Source organism: Heptranchias perlo, chromosome 2, assembly GCF_035084215.1.
Source record: "Heptranchias perlo isolate sHepPer1 chromosome 2, sHepPer1.hap1, whole genome shotgun sequence".
Taxonomy (NCBI): domain Eukaryota; kingdom Metazoa; phylum Chordata; class Chondrichthyes; order Hexanchiformes; family Hexanchidae; genus Heptranchias; species Heptranchias perlo.
Genome location: NC_090326.1, coordinates 146,601,671 through 146,620,721, shown reverse-complemented (window position 1 = coordinate 146,620,721; position 19,051 = coordinate 146,601,671). Strand labels below are relative to the sequence as shown.

At 45.8% G+C, this 19,051-nt stretch overlaps 1 protein-coding gene across 4 annotated transcripts in view; it reads left to right on the top strand.

Annotated features, from left to right (window-relative positions):
• dync2i1 (dynein 2 intermediate chain 1) overlaps positions 1 to 19,051 on the top strand; it is a 94,875-nt gene that overhangs the window by 4,649 nt on the left and 71,175 nt on the right. For 3 of the 4 annotated variants that reach the window (XM_068007984.1, XM_068007975.1, XM_068007958.1), the window contains exons 2-3: positions 287 to 340; positions 12,378 to 12,915. In XM_068007984.1, coding sequence (XP_067864085.1) covers positions 287 to 340; positions 12,378 to 12,915 — 592 coding nt within the window. The remainder of the gene's footprint in view (positions 1 to 286; positions 341 to 12,377; positions 12,916 to 19,051) is intronic. The other variant, XM_068007968.1, reaches the window with a different exon arrangement.

Sequence of the window (19,051 nt, the reverse complement as noted above, 5' to 3'; positions counted from 1 at the left end):
TTCCCCTAAAATAAATCTCTGATGGGCATGAAATTACAGACTGGAAATTTCCTCTGTAGCAACTGCCAGTATTCCTCCATGACTGTTTAATCAGAGGGACTTTAAGACAGACTGTTTAAATGTTCCCTTCCCTATCGCAGCAGCAGCTTAACTACCAGTGAAAGATAAAATGATTGTAAAACAGATCTCCCATGGTTTTTGCAATATTTTCTGTTTTTGGTTCAGATTTCCAGAATTTGCTGTTTTTCTTACCTCACTTCTTAAAAATGTTCAATTTTACTTTTAGGGGAAAACCAAAGAAGATACCTGGAAAACAGAGGAGCTGCTCAAGCATATTAAAGTAATTGCTTTTAATTACAAAATATAATGCAGTCTTGGACTAATCACAATTGCAGTATCATCATTGGTTGTTCAATGGCCAACTTCACAAGGCAGTGTCAATGTTGGGAGTAGATTTCTTTTCTTTTCAAAAACAAGAGATTGACTGGTATAATACATTATCAGATGTGAATTATAGATGTGAGTCCTGAGTTGTGCCCAGAGTTGGTTTTCGGAAGAATACATGTATTGATGCATTTTGGTAGTGATGTTCAGATATTCTTTGTGCTATTTAACAATTTTATAGCAGTTCTTTATATTCCGTTTCCTACTCTGTTGGTTGATTTTTTTGGCTTAGCTAAATACGCTGCTTCATTCATTCTATTTGCTAAGTTATCCAAATCATTAAATCAACACTATGTCGTACTAGTCTAAAATAATGAGCAGCCCACAGCTGGCAGCTGCCTATTTGTCCCTTCATCATCCACTATTTTATTCTAAATAAAGGTATATTTAATCCCCACGATTGTGAAAGCTAACCAGTGCCATGTTATGATTAGACTGTGTAGGTGAGGAATGGATAATGAAGAATGAACGTCGTCAAATAGGAGGCGAGGGATTTGGGGTTGCTGCTTGAAAAGAGGCAGCAGAGGGTGCTTATTGTGCCATTCGGATAGACATGGGCTTATTTCAAGGGGAATTCAAGCTTTTGATGGCAATAGGCCAGTAGAAAGTCAGAGGAGAAGTGGTGGGTTGGGGTAGAGATTGGGTGGGCAAAGTACCCCAATGGGGAGAAATGAAAGGTGGCATGCCCAAAAGGGAGGGGAGAAGATAGAAGGTATCTCAGAGGGGTCGAGAGAAAAGAAAAAGGGAGATAGAAGTAATGGGCTTGGGTCTGGAATGGCAGGCAAAATATGCATGCGAATGGACACAAAAAAGGAATTTATATAGGCATGACAGAGATTAGGCAAGACCTGTTGCAGTCATAAACAGAGGACGTGGAGAGATGATATGAAACAGTCCAAAGTTTAAATTTGAGGTCCTGTGGTGGGATGAAGTTGACTTGCAGATAATGTGGAGTCAGTTTGGTGCACACAGTTGTGGAGATGGAGTGAATCCAGCAGCCATTCGAGGGGCAGAGTATTAGCTGAGAGACCGGTGGAGGTTGTGCAGTGGGATTAGAGAGGTGAGGAGGAATGGAGAAATGTCTATGAGCCTGCAGAGGTTGATCCCAGGATTCATCAGTGGTCTCAGGTGTTAGCAATGTGCACCATCAGATACAGTGGGACAGCATAGGAGTGATGAGCAGTGGAAGAGAAGCCGAAGGACCAAGAGCAGAGAAGACCAGAGAGCTAGGGAAGGGTGAAGGGTAAATATAGAAACATAGAAAATAGGAGCAAGAGTTGGCCATTCGAGCCTGCTCCGCCATTCAAAATGATCATGGCTGATCGTCTAACTCAGTACCCTGTTCCCGCTTTTTCCCCATACCCCTTGATCCCTTCAGCATTAAGAAATATATCTATCTCCTTCTTGAATACATCTAATGACTTGGCCTCCACTGCCTTCTGCAGTAGAGAATTCCACAGGTTCACCACCCTCTGAGTGAAGAAATTTCTCCTCATCTTGGTTCGAAATGGCATACCCCGTATCCTGAGACTGTGACCCCTGGTTCTGGACTCCCCAGCCATCGGGAACATCCTCCCTGCATCTAGTCTGTCCAGTCCTGTTAGAATTTTATATGTTTTGATGAGATCACCTCTCATTCTTCTAAACTCTAGTGAATATAGGCCTAGTCGACCGAATCTCTCCTCATACGTCAGTCCTGCCATCCCAGGAATCAGTCCGGTAAACCTTCGTTGCACTCCCTCCATGGCAAGGACATCCTTCCTCAGATAAAGAGACCAAAACTGCACACAATGCTCCAGATGTGGTCTCACCAAGGCCCTGTACAACTTCAGTAAGACATCCCTGTTCCAGTACTCAAATCCTCTTGCAATGAACGCCAACATACCATTCGCCTTCCTAACTGCTTGCTGCACCTGAATGCTCGCTTTCAGCGACTGGTGTACAAGGACACCCAGGTCTCGTTGCACCTCCCCTTTTCCCAATCTATCACCATTCAGATAATAATGTCTTTCTGTTTTTACAACCAAAGTGGATAACCTCACATTTATCCACGTTATACTGTATCTGCCATGTTCTTGCCCACTCACCCAATTTGTCTAAATCACGTTGGAGCCTCTTTGCATCCTCCTCACAGCTCACATTCCACTCCAGCTTTGGGTCGTCTGCAAACTTGGAAATGTTACATTCCGTTCCCTCATCCAAATCATTGATATATATTGTGAATAGCTGGGGCCCAAGCACTGATCCCTGCGGTACCCCACTAGTCACTGCCTGCCACCCGGAAAAAGACCCGTTTACTCCTACTCTCTGTTTCCTGTCTGTCAACCAATTCTCAATCCATGCCAGTATATTCCCCCCAATCCCAAGTGCATTAATTTTGCACACTTTTGAAGGGGTATGGTAGCATAGTGGTTATGTTACTGGACTAGTAATCCAGAGGGCGGACTAAAATCCGGAGTCATGAGTTCAAATCCTGCCACGGCAGCTGGCGAATTTAAATTCAATTAATTAAATAAAAATCTGGAATTAAAATACTAGTATCAGTAATGGTGGCCATGAAACTACCGGATTGTTGTAATATCGATACCTATCTGGTTCACTAATGTCCTTTAGGGAAGGAAACCTGCCGTCCTTACCCGGTCAAGCCGATATGTGACTCCAGAACCACAGCAATGTGGTTGATTCTTAATTGCCCTCTGAAATGGCCTAGCAAGCCACTCAGTTGTAAAATCTCGCTACGAAAAGTCATAATAAGAATAAATCCGGACGGACAACCCGGCACCGGACACGATAACGGCAAACCAAGCCCAGTCGACCCCGCAAACCCTCCTCACTAACATCTGGGGACTTGTGCCAAAATTGGGAGAGCTGTCCCACAGATGAGTCAAGCAATAGCTTGACATAGCCATACTCACAGAATTATACCTTTCAGCCAACGTCCCAGACTCTTCCATCACTATCCCTGCCATCCCTGGGTATGTCCTGTCCCACCGGCAGGACAGACCCACCAGAGGTGGCGGTACAGTCATATACAGTCAGGAATGAGTGGCCCTGGGAGCCTTCAACATTGACTCTGGACCCCATGAAATCTCATGGCATCAGGTCAAACATGGGCAACGAAACCTCCTGCTGATTACCACCTACCGTCCTCCCTCAGCTGATGAATCAGTCCTCCTCCATGTTGAACACCACTTGGAGGAAGCACTGAGGGTAGCAAGGGCACAAAATGTACTCTGGGCGGGGGACTTCAATGTCTGTGGCTCGGTAGCACCACTGCTGGCCGAGTCCTGAAGGACATAGCTGCCAGACTGGGCCGCGCTGCGACAGGTGGTGAGCGAACCAACACGAGGGAAAAACGTACTTGACCTCGTCCTCACCAATCTACCTGTCGCAAATGCATCTGTCCATGACAGTATTGGTATGAGTGACCACCGCACAGTTCTCGTGGAGACGAAGTCCCGTCTTCGCACTGAGGACACCATCCAACATGTTGTGTGGCACTACCACCGTGCTAAATGGGATAGATTCAGAACAGATCTAGCAGCTCAAAACTGGGCATCCATGAGGCACTGTGGGCCATCAGCAGCAGAATTGTATTCCAGCACAATCTGTAACCTCATGGCCCGGCATATTCCTCACTCTACCATTACCAACAAGCCAGGGGATCAACTCTGGTTCAATGAGGAGTGTAGAAGAGCATGCCAGGAGCAGCACCAGGCGTACCTAAAAATGAGGTGCCAACCTGGTGAAGCTGCAACTCAGGACCACATGCATGCTAAACAGCGGAAGCAACATGCTATAGACAGAGCTAAGCGATTCCACAACCAATGGATCAGATCAAACCTCTGCAGTCCTGCCACATCCAGTCGTGAATGGTGGTGGACAATTAAACAACTAATGGGAGGAGGAGGTTCTGCAAACATCCCCATCCTCGATGATGGCGGAGTCCAGCACGTGAGTGCAAAAGACAAGGCTGAAGCGTTTGCAACCATCTTCAGCCAGAAGTGCTGAGTGGATGATCCATCTCGGCCTCCTCCCGATATCCCCACCATCACAGAAGCCAGTCTTCAGCCAATTCGATTCACTCCACGTGATATCAAGAAACGGCTGAGTGCACTGGATACAGCAAAGGCTATGGGCCCCGACAACATCCCAGCTGTAGTGCTGAAGACTTGTGCTCCAGAACTAGCGGCGCCTCTAGCCAAACTGTTCCAGTACAGCTACACCCGACAATGTGGAAAATTGCCCAGGTATGTCCTGTCCACAAAAAGCAGGACAAATCCAATCCGGCCAATTAGTGCCCCATCAGTCTACTCTCGATCATCAGCAAAGTGATGGAAGGTGTCGTCGACAGTGCTATCAAGCGGCACTTACTCACCAATAACCTCCTCACCGATGCTCAGTTTGGGTTCCGCCAGGACCACTCGGCTCCAGACCTCATTACAGCCTTGGTCGAAACATGGACAAAAGAGCTGAATTCCAGAGGTGAGGTGAGAGTGACTGCCCTTGACATCAAGGCAGCCTTTGACCGAGTGTGGCACCAAGGAGCCCTTGTAAAATTGAAATCAATGGGAATCAGGGGGAAAACTCTCCAGTGGCTGGAGTCATACCTAGCACAAAGGAAGATGTGATGTGGAGATGCCGGTGATGGACTGGGGTTGACAATTGTAAACAATTTTACAACACCAAGTTATAGTCCAGCAATTTTATTTTAACTTCACAAGCTTTCGGAGGCTTCCTCCTTCCTCAGGTAAATGTTCAGGAGCTCCTCGAAGCCTACGCATTTATACATATAGAACAATACATGGTGTTTACAGAATGCCCCTGCAACTGCCCGTTGCCAAGGCAATCACCGTGTTCAGACAGAGAGGTGTCACCTGCAGAACCCCCGAATACACATTCAACAAAAAAACAAACAGGAAAAAAAAACAGAGAGAGGCAGAAACATCCGGAAGTCAGAGAAAGCCAGCAAATGACCCATTATATTAAAAACAGATAACATTTGTTCGCTGGTGGGGTAACGTGTAGCGTGACATGAACCCAAGATCCCGGTTGAGGCCGTCCTCATGGGTGCGGAACTTGGCTATCAATTTCTGCTCGACGATTTTGCGTTGTCGTGTGTCTCGAAGGCCGCCTTGGAGTACGCTTACCCGAAGGTCGGTGGATGAATGTCCATGACTGCTAAAGTGTTCCCCGACTGGTTAGTCGGGGAACACTTCAGCAGTCATGGACATTCATCCACCGACCTTCGGGTAAGCGTACTCCAAGGCGGCCTTCGAGACACACGACAACACAAAATCGTCGAGCAGAAATTGATAGCCAAGTTCCGCACCCATGAGGACGGCCTCAACCGGGATCTTGAGTTCATGTCACGCTACACGTTACCCCACCAGCGAACAAATGTTATCTGTTTTTAATATAATGGTTCATTTGCTGGCTTTCTCTGCCTTCCGGATGTTTCTGCCTCTCTCTGTTTTTTTTCCTGTTTGTTTTTTTGTTGAATGTGTATTCGGGGGTTCTGCAGGTGACACCTCTCTGTCTGAACACGGTGATTGCCTTGGCAACGGGCAGTTGCAGGGGCATTCTGTAAACACCATGTATTGTTCTATATGTATAAATGCGTAGGCTTCGAGGAGCTCCTGAACATTTACCTGAGGAAGGAGGAAGCCTCCGAAAGCTTGTGAAGTTAAAATAAAATTGCTGGACTATAACTTGGTGTTGTAAAATTGTTTACAAAGGAAGATGCTAGTGGTTGTTGGAGGCCAATCATCTCAGCCCCAGGACATTGCTGCAGGAGTTCCTCAGGGCAGTGTCCTAGGCCCAACCATCTTCAGCTGCTTCATGAATGACCTTCCCTCCATCATAAGGTCAGAAATGGGGATGTTCGCTGATGATTGCACAGTGTTCAGTTCCATTCGCACCCCCTCAATTAATGAAGCAGTCCGAGCCTGCATGCAGCAAGACCTGGATAACGTCCAGGCTTGGGCTCAGAAGTGGCAAGTAACATTCGCGCCAGATAAGTGCCAGGCAATGACCATCTCCAACAAGAGAGAGTCTAACCACCTCCCCTTGACATTCAACGGCATTACCATCGCCGAATCCCCCACTATCAACATCCTGGGGGTCACCATTGACCAGAAATTTAACTGGACCAGCCATATAAATACTGTGGCTACGAGAGCAGGTCAGAGGCTGGGTATTCTGCGGCGAGTGACTCACCTCCTGACTCCCCGAAGCCTTTCCACCAAGGCACAAGTCAGGAGTGTGATGGAATACTCTCCACTTGCTTGGATGAGTGCAGCTTCAACAACACTCAAGAAGCTCGACACCATCCAAGATAAAGCAGCCCGCTTGATTGGCATCCCATCCACCACCCTAAACATTCACTTCCTTCACCACTGGCGCACAGTGGCTGCATTGTGTATCATCCACAGGATGCACTACAGCAACTCGCCAAGGCTTCTTCGACAGCACCTCCCAAACCCACGACCACTACCACCTAGAAGGACAAGAGCAGCAGGCACATTGGAGCAACACCACCTGCACGTTCCCCTCCAAGTCACACACCATCCCGACTTGGAAATATATCGTCATTCCTTCATCGGCGCTGGGTCAAAATCCTGGAACTCCCTACCTAACAGCACTGTGGGAGAACCTTCACCACACGGACTGCAGCGGTTCAAGAAGGCGGCTCACCACCACCTTCTCGAGGGCAATTAGGGATGGGCAATAAATGCCGCCCTCGCCAGCGACGCCCACATCCCATGAACAAGTTTTTAAAAAAAACTAACCTCTTGTGTGGGACCTTATCAAAAGCCTTCTGAAAACCCAAGTATACCACATCCACTGGTTCTCCCCTATCTATTCTACTAGTTACCTCCTCAAAAAACTCCAGTAGATTTGTTAAGCATGATTTCCCTTTCATAAATCCATGCTGACTTTTTCTATTCCCTTTAATGCCTTCCAAGTGTTCTGTTATCACATCCTTTATAATAGACTCTCGCATTTTCCCCACTACTGATGTCAGGCTAACTGGTCTGTCGTTCCCTGTTTTTTCTCTCCCTCCTTTTTTAAATAGTGGGGTTACATTTGCCACCCACCAATCTGTTGGAACTGTTCCAGAGTCTATAGAATTTTGGAAGATGACCACCAATGCATCCACTATTTCCAGGCCACTTCCTTTAGTACTCTGGGATGTATATTATCAGGCCCTGGCGATTTGTCATGGGATTTGTCATGGGACCAGTGCAGATGAGGAAGTTGTGGGGCAGCGAGGAGCACACGATTGGGACTACAGCAGTAGTTTGAGGAGCTGGTCAAATCCAGTCCAAAAGAAGGGTGATGAAGGAGTTGTGAAAGATGAACAGAGTAGAGCAGAGTCACTGGAGAGCGTAAGCCAGTGATAGCAGCAAATCCGAGATCATTCAATAGCATGGGATCAGCATCCAGAGCAGAATGGGAACTGTCAGGAATAGATCAGAGTTAGCGCAACATACAGTGAAAAGTCCCAGCAGGGAAATAAAAACAGAGCTCGCAGAAACACGCCAGGTCGTGGAATAGAAGAGATCCAACAGAGAATACAGTGTCAATGGAAAATGGCAGCGAAAGTGGAGGTCACATTCAGCGCATCAATGACTTGGCTGAAGGGACCGAATGTATGGTTGCTAAATTTGCTGATGACACAAAGGTAGGTAGTAAAGTAAGTTGTGAAGAGGACATAAGGAGTCTGCAAAGGGATATAGATAGGTTAAGTGAGTGGGCAAAAATTTGGCAGATGGAGTTTAACTTGGGAAAATGTGAACTTGTCCACTTGGCAGGAGGAATAGAAAAGCAGTATATATTTAAATGGAGAGAGATTGTAAAACTCTGAGGTACAGAGGGATCTGAGTGTCCTGGTGCGTGAATCATAAAAAGTTAGTATGTAGGTACAGCAAGTGATTAGGAAGGCAAATGGAATGTTGTCATTTATTGCAAGGGGAATAGAACATAAAAATAGAGATGTTTTGCTACAGTTGTACAGGGCATTGGTGAGACCACATCTAGAATACTGTGTGCAGTTTTGGTCTCCTTATTTAAGAAAGGACATAATTGCTTTAAAGACGGTTCAGAGAAGGTTAACTCGACTGATTCCTGGGATGAGGGGGTTATCTTAAGAGGAAAGATTGGACAAGTTGGGCCTATATACATTGGAGTTTCGAAGAATGAGAGGTGATCTTATTGAAACATATAAGATCCAGAGGGGACTAGAAAAGGTCGATGCTGAGAGGATGTTTCCCCTTGTGGGAGAGACTAGAACTAGGGGACACAGTTTAAAAATAAGGGGCCTTCCATTTAAGACTGAGAGGAGGAGAATTTTTACTCTGAGGGTCGTGAGTCTGTGGAACTCCCTTCCCTAGAGAGCGGTGGAGGCAGGGTCATTGAGTATTTTTAAGGCTGAATTAGATAGATTCCTGATTAACAAGGGAGTCAAAGGTTATAGTAGGTAGACGGGAAAGTAGGGTTGAGGTCACAGTCAGATCAGCCATGATCTTATCAAATGGCAGAGCAGGCTCAAGGGGCCAAATGGCCTACTCCTGCTCTTAATTCGTATGTTCGTATGTAAGAAATGAGATGCAGCTCAGGAGAAAGCAGATTTCTGCCCAGGACCCAACAGAGCATCAGGGTAAACTTGATATGCTGACAGTCTGGAAACCGAGCAGGTAACAGTGGCAGGTGGGGCATGGAAGACTGTAGGCTGGAACAGGATTACCTTAAATTTCAAGAGATCAAATGGCAGAGCAGGGTCACGGCAGCTGATGCATATTGTGTAGTCCAGCAGAGCAGTGAACTGATGGCAGAACATTCCAGGAAATCAAATGTGAGCAGAATCCTAGCCATTGAAAAGAGCATGGGTAAAAACACAGAACAACAGGGTCGAGATGGGCAATGTATTTTGTACAGGTAGCTTGAAATTGTAGATTGAGCTGAAATACACCTGCTTATTAGGAGAGGGGGAGTCTTAGGCATTGTGGGAGGAGGAGACGTGGGTCGGGGAAGGAGAAATGGTGATGGATGACCATGGTTGGAGTTCCAAAGGAGAGGAACACAGTAGGGGGCTGCCAAGTTGGGAGCCAAATTGATAGATAAAAATGCTTCATTTTGTCATTGAAGTGTTCAAAGTTTTGAAATGGTTTGAGAAGGTAAATAGTACAAGATTAATTCCATTGGTCAATGAATCGGTAGAAAGGACCCTGCTGGGACATATGTGCTGTGTGTGGAAGTCGGTCAGAACAGGATCATGCTTGGCAATGATACCCTCTTCACCCTGATAGCCTGCCATGAACAAGAAAAAGCCCAGTCATTTCCCCTTGACCTTCAATGACCCTACTGCACCATCCATATCAACACAATGACTACAAGAGCAGGGTGGAGACTGGGTTTTCTGTACCGAGTGGCTCAGCTCCTGACCCTTTGAAGCCTCTCTACCATCCACATGGCACAAGTCAGGCAAGTAATGGAATACTTACCATTTGGCTGGATGGATGCAGCTGCAACAACATTCAAAGCTCAACACCATTCAGGATGGAGCAGTTTGCTTGATTGGTGCCCTCCCACTGGACTCTATAACCTCTCCTTCTACCACTGGTATACTGTGGCTGCAGTAAGTACAATCTATAGGATGTACTGCAGCAATTCAACAGCACCTCCCTCCTCTTTGACTTCAATAAAAGACAAGAGCAGCAATGTTGTGGAGACACCATCATCTCCAAGTTATGTACTATCCTGACTTGGACAAAGAGCACTGTTTTTCGTCATCGCTGGGTCAAAATCCTGAAATTTCCTTATTAACGCCATCAACTTAAGGACTACAGTGGTTCAAGGAAAAGGCCCACCATCACCTTCTCAGGGCAACTAAGGATGGGCAACAAATGTGGCCTTGCTCGTGTCACTCATATCCTGAGAATAAATAATAAAAAAAAATGAAGAACAGTGTCCTCTCAGGTTGACGTAAAAGATCCCATGGCACTATTCAAAGAAGATCAAGGGAGGTTTTTTTTATTCATTCATGGGATGTGGGCATCACTGGCGAGGCCGGTATTTATTGCCCATCCCTAATTGCCCTTGAGAAGGTGGTGGTGAGCCGCGTTCTTGAACCGCTGCAGTCCGTGTGGTGCAGGTTCTCCCACAGTGCTGTTAGGAAGGGAGTTCCTTCGTCGTTGCTGGGTCAAAATCCTGGATTGGTGATATATTTCCAAGTCGGGATGGTGTGTGACTTGGAGGGGAACGTGCAGGTGGTGTTGTTCCCATAGACCTGCTGCTCTTGTCCTTCTAGGTGGTAGAGGTCGCGGGTTTGGGAGGTGCGGTGGAAGAAGCCTTGGCGAGTTGCTGCAGTGCATCCTGTGGATGGTACACACGGCAGCCACAGTACGCCGGTGGTGAAGGGAGTGTATGATTTGGGTGGTGGATGGGGTGCCAATCAAATGGGCTGCTTTGTCCTGGATGGTGTCGAGCTTCTTGAGTGTTGTTGAAGCTGCACTCATCCAGGCAAGTGGAGAGTATTCTATCACACTCCTGACTTGTGCCTTCTCGATGGTGGAAAGGCTTCGGGGAGTCAGGAGGTGAGTCACTTGCCGCAGAATACCCAGCCTCTGACCTGCCCTTGTAGCCACAGTATTTATATGGCTGGTCCAGTTAAGTTTCTGGTCAATGATGACCCCCAGGATGTTGATGGTGGGGGATTCGGCGATGGTAATGCTGTTGAATGTCAAGGGGAGGTAGTTAGACTCTCTTGTTGGAGATGGTCATTGCCTGGCACTTGTCTGGCGCGAATGTTACTGCCCAAGCCTGGATGTTGTCCAGGTCTTGCTGCATGTGGGCTTGGACTGCTTCATTATTTGAGGGGTTGCGAATGGAACTGAACACTGTGCAATCATCAGCGAACATCCCCATTTCTGACCTTATGATGGAGGGAAGGTCATTGATGAAGCAGCTGAAGATGGTTGGGCCTAGGACACTGCCCTGAGGAACTCCTGCAGCAATGCCCTGGGGCTGAGATGATTGGCCTCCAACAACCACTGCCATCTTCCTTTGTGCTAGGTATGACTCCAGCCACTGGAGTTCTCCCGTGTCCTAGCCGACATTTATCTCATTGCCGATTGTAGGAACTTGCTGTGCGCAAATTGGTTGCCGTGTTTCCCTGCATAACAACGATGATGATACTTCAAAAGTACTCCATTTCCCTTCTGTTTGCGCATTTGAAGAAATTAAGTCATGTTACATTGTAAATGTGTAACTGGGGAAAGACGAACTTCTAGTTCAGCTCAAACATTTAGTTATGGTCTATTGCTTGCAAACTTAAATTTGTGATACATCTTTGTCATTTAAGCAAAAAATACCTCAAAACAGAGAATTATGTAACTGGAACTTAGAGAAAAATGGGAACCTGAGATTATAGTTGTAATTTTAATCAAGGAAGTTCACATTATATTAAAATGTGGGGAATTGTGGGTTTCTATGGACAGGTGAGCCAGATGGGCAAAATGAGCTCTCTTGGCCATACTTTGTGCAAAACTAAGACTGGGCAGTTTAAGGTACTATATGAAACCTGAAAATACATTACAGCTTCAAAATCATTGTTTTATACATATTGTTTCCATTTTATGTTTAGAGTGGGGATTTTATTCTACTTTGTCATTTTTTGTGCTGGCAGGGATTCTCTGTGCACTTCATGTCCTTGAGGTATGATGACAGAAGAGGAATAACTACTGTAACGTTACTGGAGGTGCAATGAGACATAACCTGCACTTAATTTCTCAGGAAATTCTGCGTCCAGCACATTCTACTCCTGATCGTTTGAAGTTGTTTAATTTGAATTATCTGTTAATTCGTATTTCTTTTCAGCACAAAATGCTGTATGTTTTTACATACACCTTTTTTGCTTTCTCTTTTTTCAGGCCGCCCAAGGAGATCATCCAGATGACGATGATAAAAAGAGCAGAGAAAAGAGAAGGCATAAGGAAGAGGAGTCTACCGGTATATCTGACTCTAGGGAGCGCCGAAATAAGGAAAGGGAGCGAGATAAGGAAAGGGAGAGGGACCGAGATAAGGACAGAGTGAGGAACAAAGGAAAGGACAGGGCTGGAGACCAATATAAAGAACGAGAACGAGATAAAGAACAAAAAAAAGAGAAGGACGAGGATAGGGATAGAGATAGGGAAAAGAAACGAGAAAAGGAAAGCGAAAGACATAAAGACAGGGATAGAAATAAAGAGAAGGATCGAGAAGGGGACAAAGACCAAGAACGCAGAGTTCGTGACCGGGACAAAGAAAGAGGCACTAATAGAGAGAGATCCACAAAGCGGGGACATGAATCTGAGCGACACCGAGACCAAGATAAAGAAAGAGAAAGGAAAAAAGAAAGAGGCAAACACCAGGAGAAAGGGAGAGAAGATGGTGACCAGCGATCTAAACACCGGCAGAAGAAAGGTGAAGGTAGATTTGTATTTAATTTTGAAAGTTAATATTCTTCAATATTATGATACTATATTTTTCATTACAAAAGTATTGTATTTGACTTTTAAGGCGAGCCTTCCTTACAGCTATTCTTGGATTTGGCATCAACTTGCATTTTGATTAATTTTATACTTTAAACTTGCAGATGGTTCACCTGATTCTCTATTTCCCACTTTGTTATGTCATGTTAAGTTCCTTTTTTGCATTGCCAGTTCACAAGATAATTATGGTTGAGGGAGTCGATTTGGCTATTCTCAGCTCGACCATCCTGAATGTTCCTCAAGTCGCACCATTGCAGCATCCAATTTGTTCTTCAATGGTTACAGGGTTTTAACTTCCACTACTCTACCTGGGAGTCCATTCCATGTGCTGATCACTCTGTTTGAAGGATAACTTCCTGTATATCAGTCCTAAATTTGGCGTTTACTAGTTTAAACCTGTGACTCCCTTCTTCTACTGTAACAATTTAACTTCAAGTAATTTCCCATATTTACCTGTTTCATACTACTTACAATCTTGTATACCTCTATAAGATCATCTCTCAGGTATACCCTTTCAAGGATGAAGTGCCCAAGTTTCTTGTCTTTCCTCAAGATCGAGATCTCTAAGATTGGGGATCAGCCTCGCTACTCTTCTCTATACTGCCTTCAGTGCTTGAATGTCTCCCTTGTGTTTTGGTGACCACAACTGGACATAGTCCTCAAAATGTGGCCTGACCAATGCACTGTACAGTTTGATCATGACTCCCTCTGTTTTGCATTCTATTGTCTGGGCTATATAGTTCAACATTCTATTGACTTTGTTGATTGATGTTCTGCACTGGTTGGACATTTAAGCTTATCTATTTTAAAATTATTCATAAAATACATGTGTTGCCCATTTTTTTTCCGATGCGTGGTACTTTATGTTTCTCTATATTAAACTTCATCTGCCAGGGTTCTGCCAAATTACGTATTTTGTCCAGTTTATTCTATGATTCTGAGCGTCTTTCTTCGATTGCACTGGCTCTCCTAGTTTGGTGTCATTTTTGCGTTCTTTTGTTTTACATGGATTGAAGTAAAACTCATTTGTCTGTAGTTGCTGTAGTCTGATTTGTCCAATTTGCATTGGGTTTCTGAGTCCAAGTCACTGATGTAAATTTAAAATAGGAGTGATCCCAACAGCGATCCCTGAGGTACCCAACTTAATACTCCCCTCACCCCACCCTGACACAACGCCTCTGATTATCTCCTGTTTTCCACCTTTCAACCAATTTCTTACCTGTTCCCAAGATTTACCTTGAATACCCACAGCTTTGAATTTAACTAATAACTTTGCAAAATGCCTTCTGGAAGTCTAGGTACGACATGTCATAAGGCTTGCCATAGTCTATCTTGGATGTTATTTCCTCAAAGACATCAAGGACGTTGGTCAGACAGGAGCTTCCCTTTCTGAATCTATGTTGACTGCTGTTTATCAAATAATTGCACAGAATATTTTCAAGTTTATTCCTGATAGTTGATTTTATTATAGCTGTCAGCCTTGGTTTAGTGGTAGATCTCTCGCCTCTAATTCCAAGGGGTGTATGTTCAATCCAACTCCAGAGACGTGATCACATAATCTGTGCTAACACTGAAATGCAATACTGAGTGAGTGCTGCATTGTCGAAGGTGCCATATTTTGGATGAGCTGTTAAACAGGTGGACATGAGAGATCACATGGTACCATCCGAAGAAGAGCAGTGGAGTTCTCCTGGAGTTCTCCTGGTGTCCTGGCCATCATTTATCTCTCAATCAATGTCACCAAAATGATTATCTGGTCATTTATCTTATTGTTGTTTGTGGGACCTTGCTGTGCACAAATTGTCTGCCACATTTCTCTACATTACAACATGAACTGCATGTTAAAAGCACTTGATTGATTGAGAAGTGCTTTGGGACATCCCGAAGTTGTGAAAGGCACTATGTAAAAGCAAGTTCTTTCATTTTTTGTTCTTTTGTTTTACATGGATTGAAGTAAAACTCATTTGTCTGTCGTTGCTGTAGTCTGATTTCCCACCCTTTTTGAATATGGGCAATACGTTGACCTGTTTCCAATCTACTGGTACCTCCGCAGTGTCCAGTGACTCCGTCATAATGATTGTTGGTGACTCACAAACCTTCTCCGTAGTTGTCTTTAGCAGTGAGTTACCATCTAACCCTGGAGATTGATTCTTTTTGAGCCCGTATATCCTGTCTAGGACTTCACCTCATTCATATTGAAGTCATTAATTTTGCTTGAGATAAATCTGGGGAGGGCATGTTGTGAACACTGAAGAGGAAGTAGTCATTCAGAATGTTTTACTATCCATGCTTGTCCTCTGTTTCGAGCCTGTTTGCATCTTTTATGATTTTCACCTCTTTGAATGCCCTCTTCCGACTGAAAGAATTTCTTAATGCTATTCATTGTGTTGGCAACTTTGCTTTTTTATAGGTCTAATTCTCTCCCTATGATCACCTGACTCCACATGCTCTGACCTTAGTCATGAGTCTACTATGTGGTACCTTATCAAAGGCCTTTTAAAATCCAAATATATTACATCTACTGCATTAACCTTGTCCACCCTTTCTGTTACTTCTTCAAAGGATTCACTAAGGTTGGTCAAGGATGACCTTCCCTTTTGAAATCTGTGCTGACTGCTGTTTATGTTTTTTGACGTTTTTCTACTTCATCTTTGAGTAAAGATTCCATTACCTTTCCTACCACCGATGTAAAACTTGTTCTAAGCTTGCACTTGTTCTATCTAGCGTAGTGCCTGCTGGATCAAGGGAATCTTTCAGGGACCAGTGGGCATTGCATGTTATTGATTACTTTATTACACCTAAGTCTACAGTTGTAATTCAAGTTGTTCTTCATTCATGCCTATGCTAGTTCTGACTGACTACCCTTCCTTTACTATTGTGGTGTTCTCCTTATAAATTGGGCACCTGTTAATTGTCTTGCTGGGTTTTGGACAAAGTCCAGTTCCACTATTGATCAGCCAGTTTAAAACAGCCACTTAATAGAATAGGTTGTGGGATGGATGAAAAATTAATACTTCCATCGATTAACGAACCTGCTCAAGTATTACAAAATCTTGACAGTAGTTGTCATTGCTTTGCTCATTAAAGGAGATTGTAAAGCACAAATTTCTTCTAATTTGGCACTAACTGGCTCTACTCTTACTCGGATAGGCTATAGATTATATGGAATGAACAATTGCGGCACTAATAAAGTATTGATATTCTGATTTTGGGCTTCAGGCAGATAAAGAGAAATATAATCTCCATCTAACCTTGCTTTACTTGACCTGGAATTAGTTAACACTGACATTGTGGGGGTTAAATTGGTTAACCCCCAAAAGTGGGTGCGGGGATCGCGGTGCGCGATTAACCCTTGTCCGGTCGTTGAGATACAGGCAACACGTAACATTTGTGCTGCCTGGTGATTTCTGTGGTAGCTGCGTGCAGCCAGATCTACCTGCGCTGTTGAGTGGCAGCTCACCAAGTGGGGGCTCAGATATCGCGAGTGACGAGTGCCACTTAAAGGCAGCCTGCACCTCTTAAAGTTTTTACAGAGCTGCAAGAAAGCAGACAAGATCCCGAAAGGACTCCAGATCACGAACCCACTCAGGTCCACATACAACTCGGATTACGCTGAGAGACTCTGCCGCCGTACATCTCGCACACTCCGCAACCATCTCGTACACCAACTCTACAGCAGACGCCACAACCTCGAAACCAAGATAGAGTCCATACTCTCAACCTGTACTCAGGACACAGCAGACCAGCTACGATATACCGCCAAACAGACGAGGCAACGGAACTACGCTGCCTACATGAAAACCAAGAGCAGGAAGCTTGAGAAACTCGGCATCACCACCAGCATCGACCAAGCTTCCCCGGGTACCACGGTTGCAACCACAGGGAAGTCTATCGTCAATTTGTCCGACCACACCCTTCAACCAGACGAAATCGAAGTTCTCAGCCGAGGGCTCAATTTCTGCCCCACTACCAAAATGGACCCCACTAGTCTCGCGGCAGACACAGAGGAATTCATCAGGAGAATGAGGCTCCGGGAATTCTACCACAAACCACAAAATTTCAGCAGCGAACCCAATGAGACAATCGACGATCCGGAACAGCAGACGGAGGGATCCGCGGTACAGCAACCGAAGAGGAAAGAGTCAAACTGGATTCCTCCAGAGGGTCGCTGCCCTCAGCTGGACATGTATGCTCAAGCTGTCAGGAAATGCGTCAATGCCAGATTCATCAGCCGCACTCAGAAGACAGTCCAGAATGTCACCCGAGCACAACGCAATGCCATCAATGCTCTCAAGACCAACCGCAACATCGTCATCAAACCAGCGGACAAAGGAGGAGCCATAGTCATACAGAACAGAACGGACTATTGCAAAGAAGCATACCGACAACTGGACAACCAGGAACACTACAGACGGTTACCCGCAGACCCGACCAAAGAACACACCCACCAGCTCAACAAACTGATCAAGACCTTCGATCCAGACCTTCAAAGGATCCTACGCACTCTCATCCCACGTACTCCCCGCGTGGGAGACTTCTACTGCCTTCCAAAGATACACAAAGCCAACACACCCGGACGTCCTATCGTATCAGGCAACGGAACCCTGTGTGAGAACCTCTCTGGATACATCGAGGGCATCCTGAAACCCATCGTACAGGGAACCCCCAGCTTCTGTCGTGACACTACAGACTTCCTACAAAAACTCAGTACCCACGGACCAGTTGAACCAGGAACACTTCTCACCATGATGGACGTCTCGGCACTCTACACCAGTATCCCCCACGATGACGGCATCGCTGCGACAGCATCAATACTCAACACCAACAACAGCCAATCTCCGGACGCCATCCTACAACTCATCCGCTTCATCCTGGATCACAATGTCTTCACCTTCAATAACCAGTTCTTTACCCAAACACATGGAACAGCCATGGGGACCAAATTCGCACCCCAATACGCCAACATTTTCATGCACAAGTTCGAGCGGGACTTCTTCACTGCACAAGACCTCCAACCAACACTATACACCAGATACATCGACGACATTTTCTTTCTATGGACCCACGGCGAAGAATCACTGAAGAGACTACACGATAACATCAACAAGTTCCATCCCACCATCAAGCTCAGCATGGACTACTCCTCAGAATCAGTTTCTTTCTTGGACACACGAATCTCCATCAAAGACGGGCACCTCAGCACCTCACTCTACCGCAAGCCCACGGACAACCTCACGATGCTCCACTTTTCCAGCTTCCACCCTAACCACGTCAAAGAGGCCATTTCCTATGGACAGGCCCTGCGAATACACAGGGTCTGCTCAGACGAGGAGGAACGCGATGGACACCTACAGACGCTGAAAGACGCCCTAGTAAGAACGGGATATGACGCTCGACTCATCAATCGACAGTTCCGATGGGCCACAGCAAAAAATCGCATAGACCTCCTCAGGAGACTAACACGGGACGCAACCAACAGAGTACCCTTTGTCGTCCAGTACTTCCCCGGAGCGGAGAAACTACGCCATGTTCTCCGCAGCCTTCAACATGTCATCAATGACGACGAACACCTCGCTATGGCCATCCCCACACCTCCACTACTCGCCTTTAAACAGCCACCCAACCTCAAACAGACCATCGTTCGCAGCAAATTACCTAGCTTTCAAGAGAACAGCGTCCACGACACCACACAACCCTGCCGCGGTAACCTCTGCAAGACATGCCAGATCATCGACACAGATACCACCATCACACGAGAGGACACCACCCACCAGGTGCATGGTTCATACTCCTGTGACTCGGCCAACGTTGTCTACCTCATACGTTGCAGGAAAGGATGCCCCAGAGCATGGTACATTGGCGAGACCATGCAGACACTGCGACAACGGATGAACGGACACCGCGCAACAATCGCCAAACAGGAGGGTTCCCTCCCAGTCGGGGAACACTTCAGCAGTCAAGGACATTCAGCCACCGACCTTCGGGTAAGCGTACTCCAAGGCGGCCTTCGAGACACACGACAACGCAAAATCGTCGAGCAGAAATTGATAGCCAAGTTCCGCACCCATGAGGAC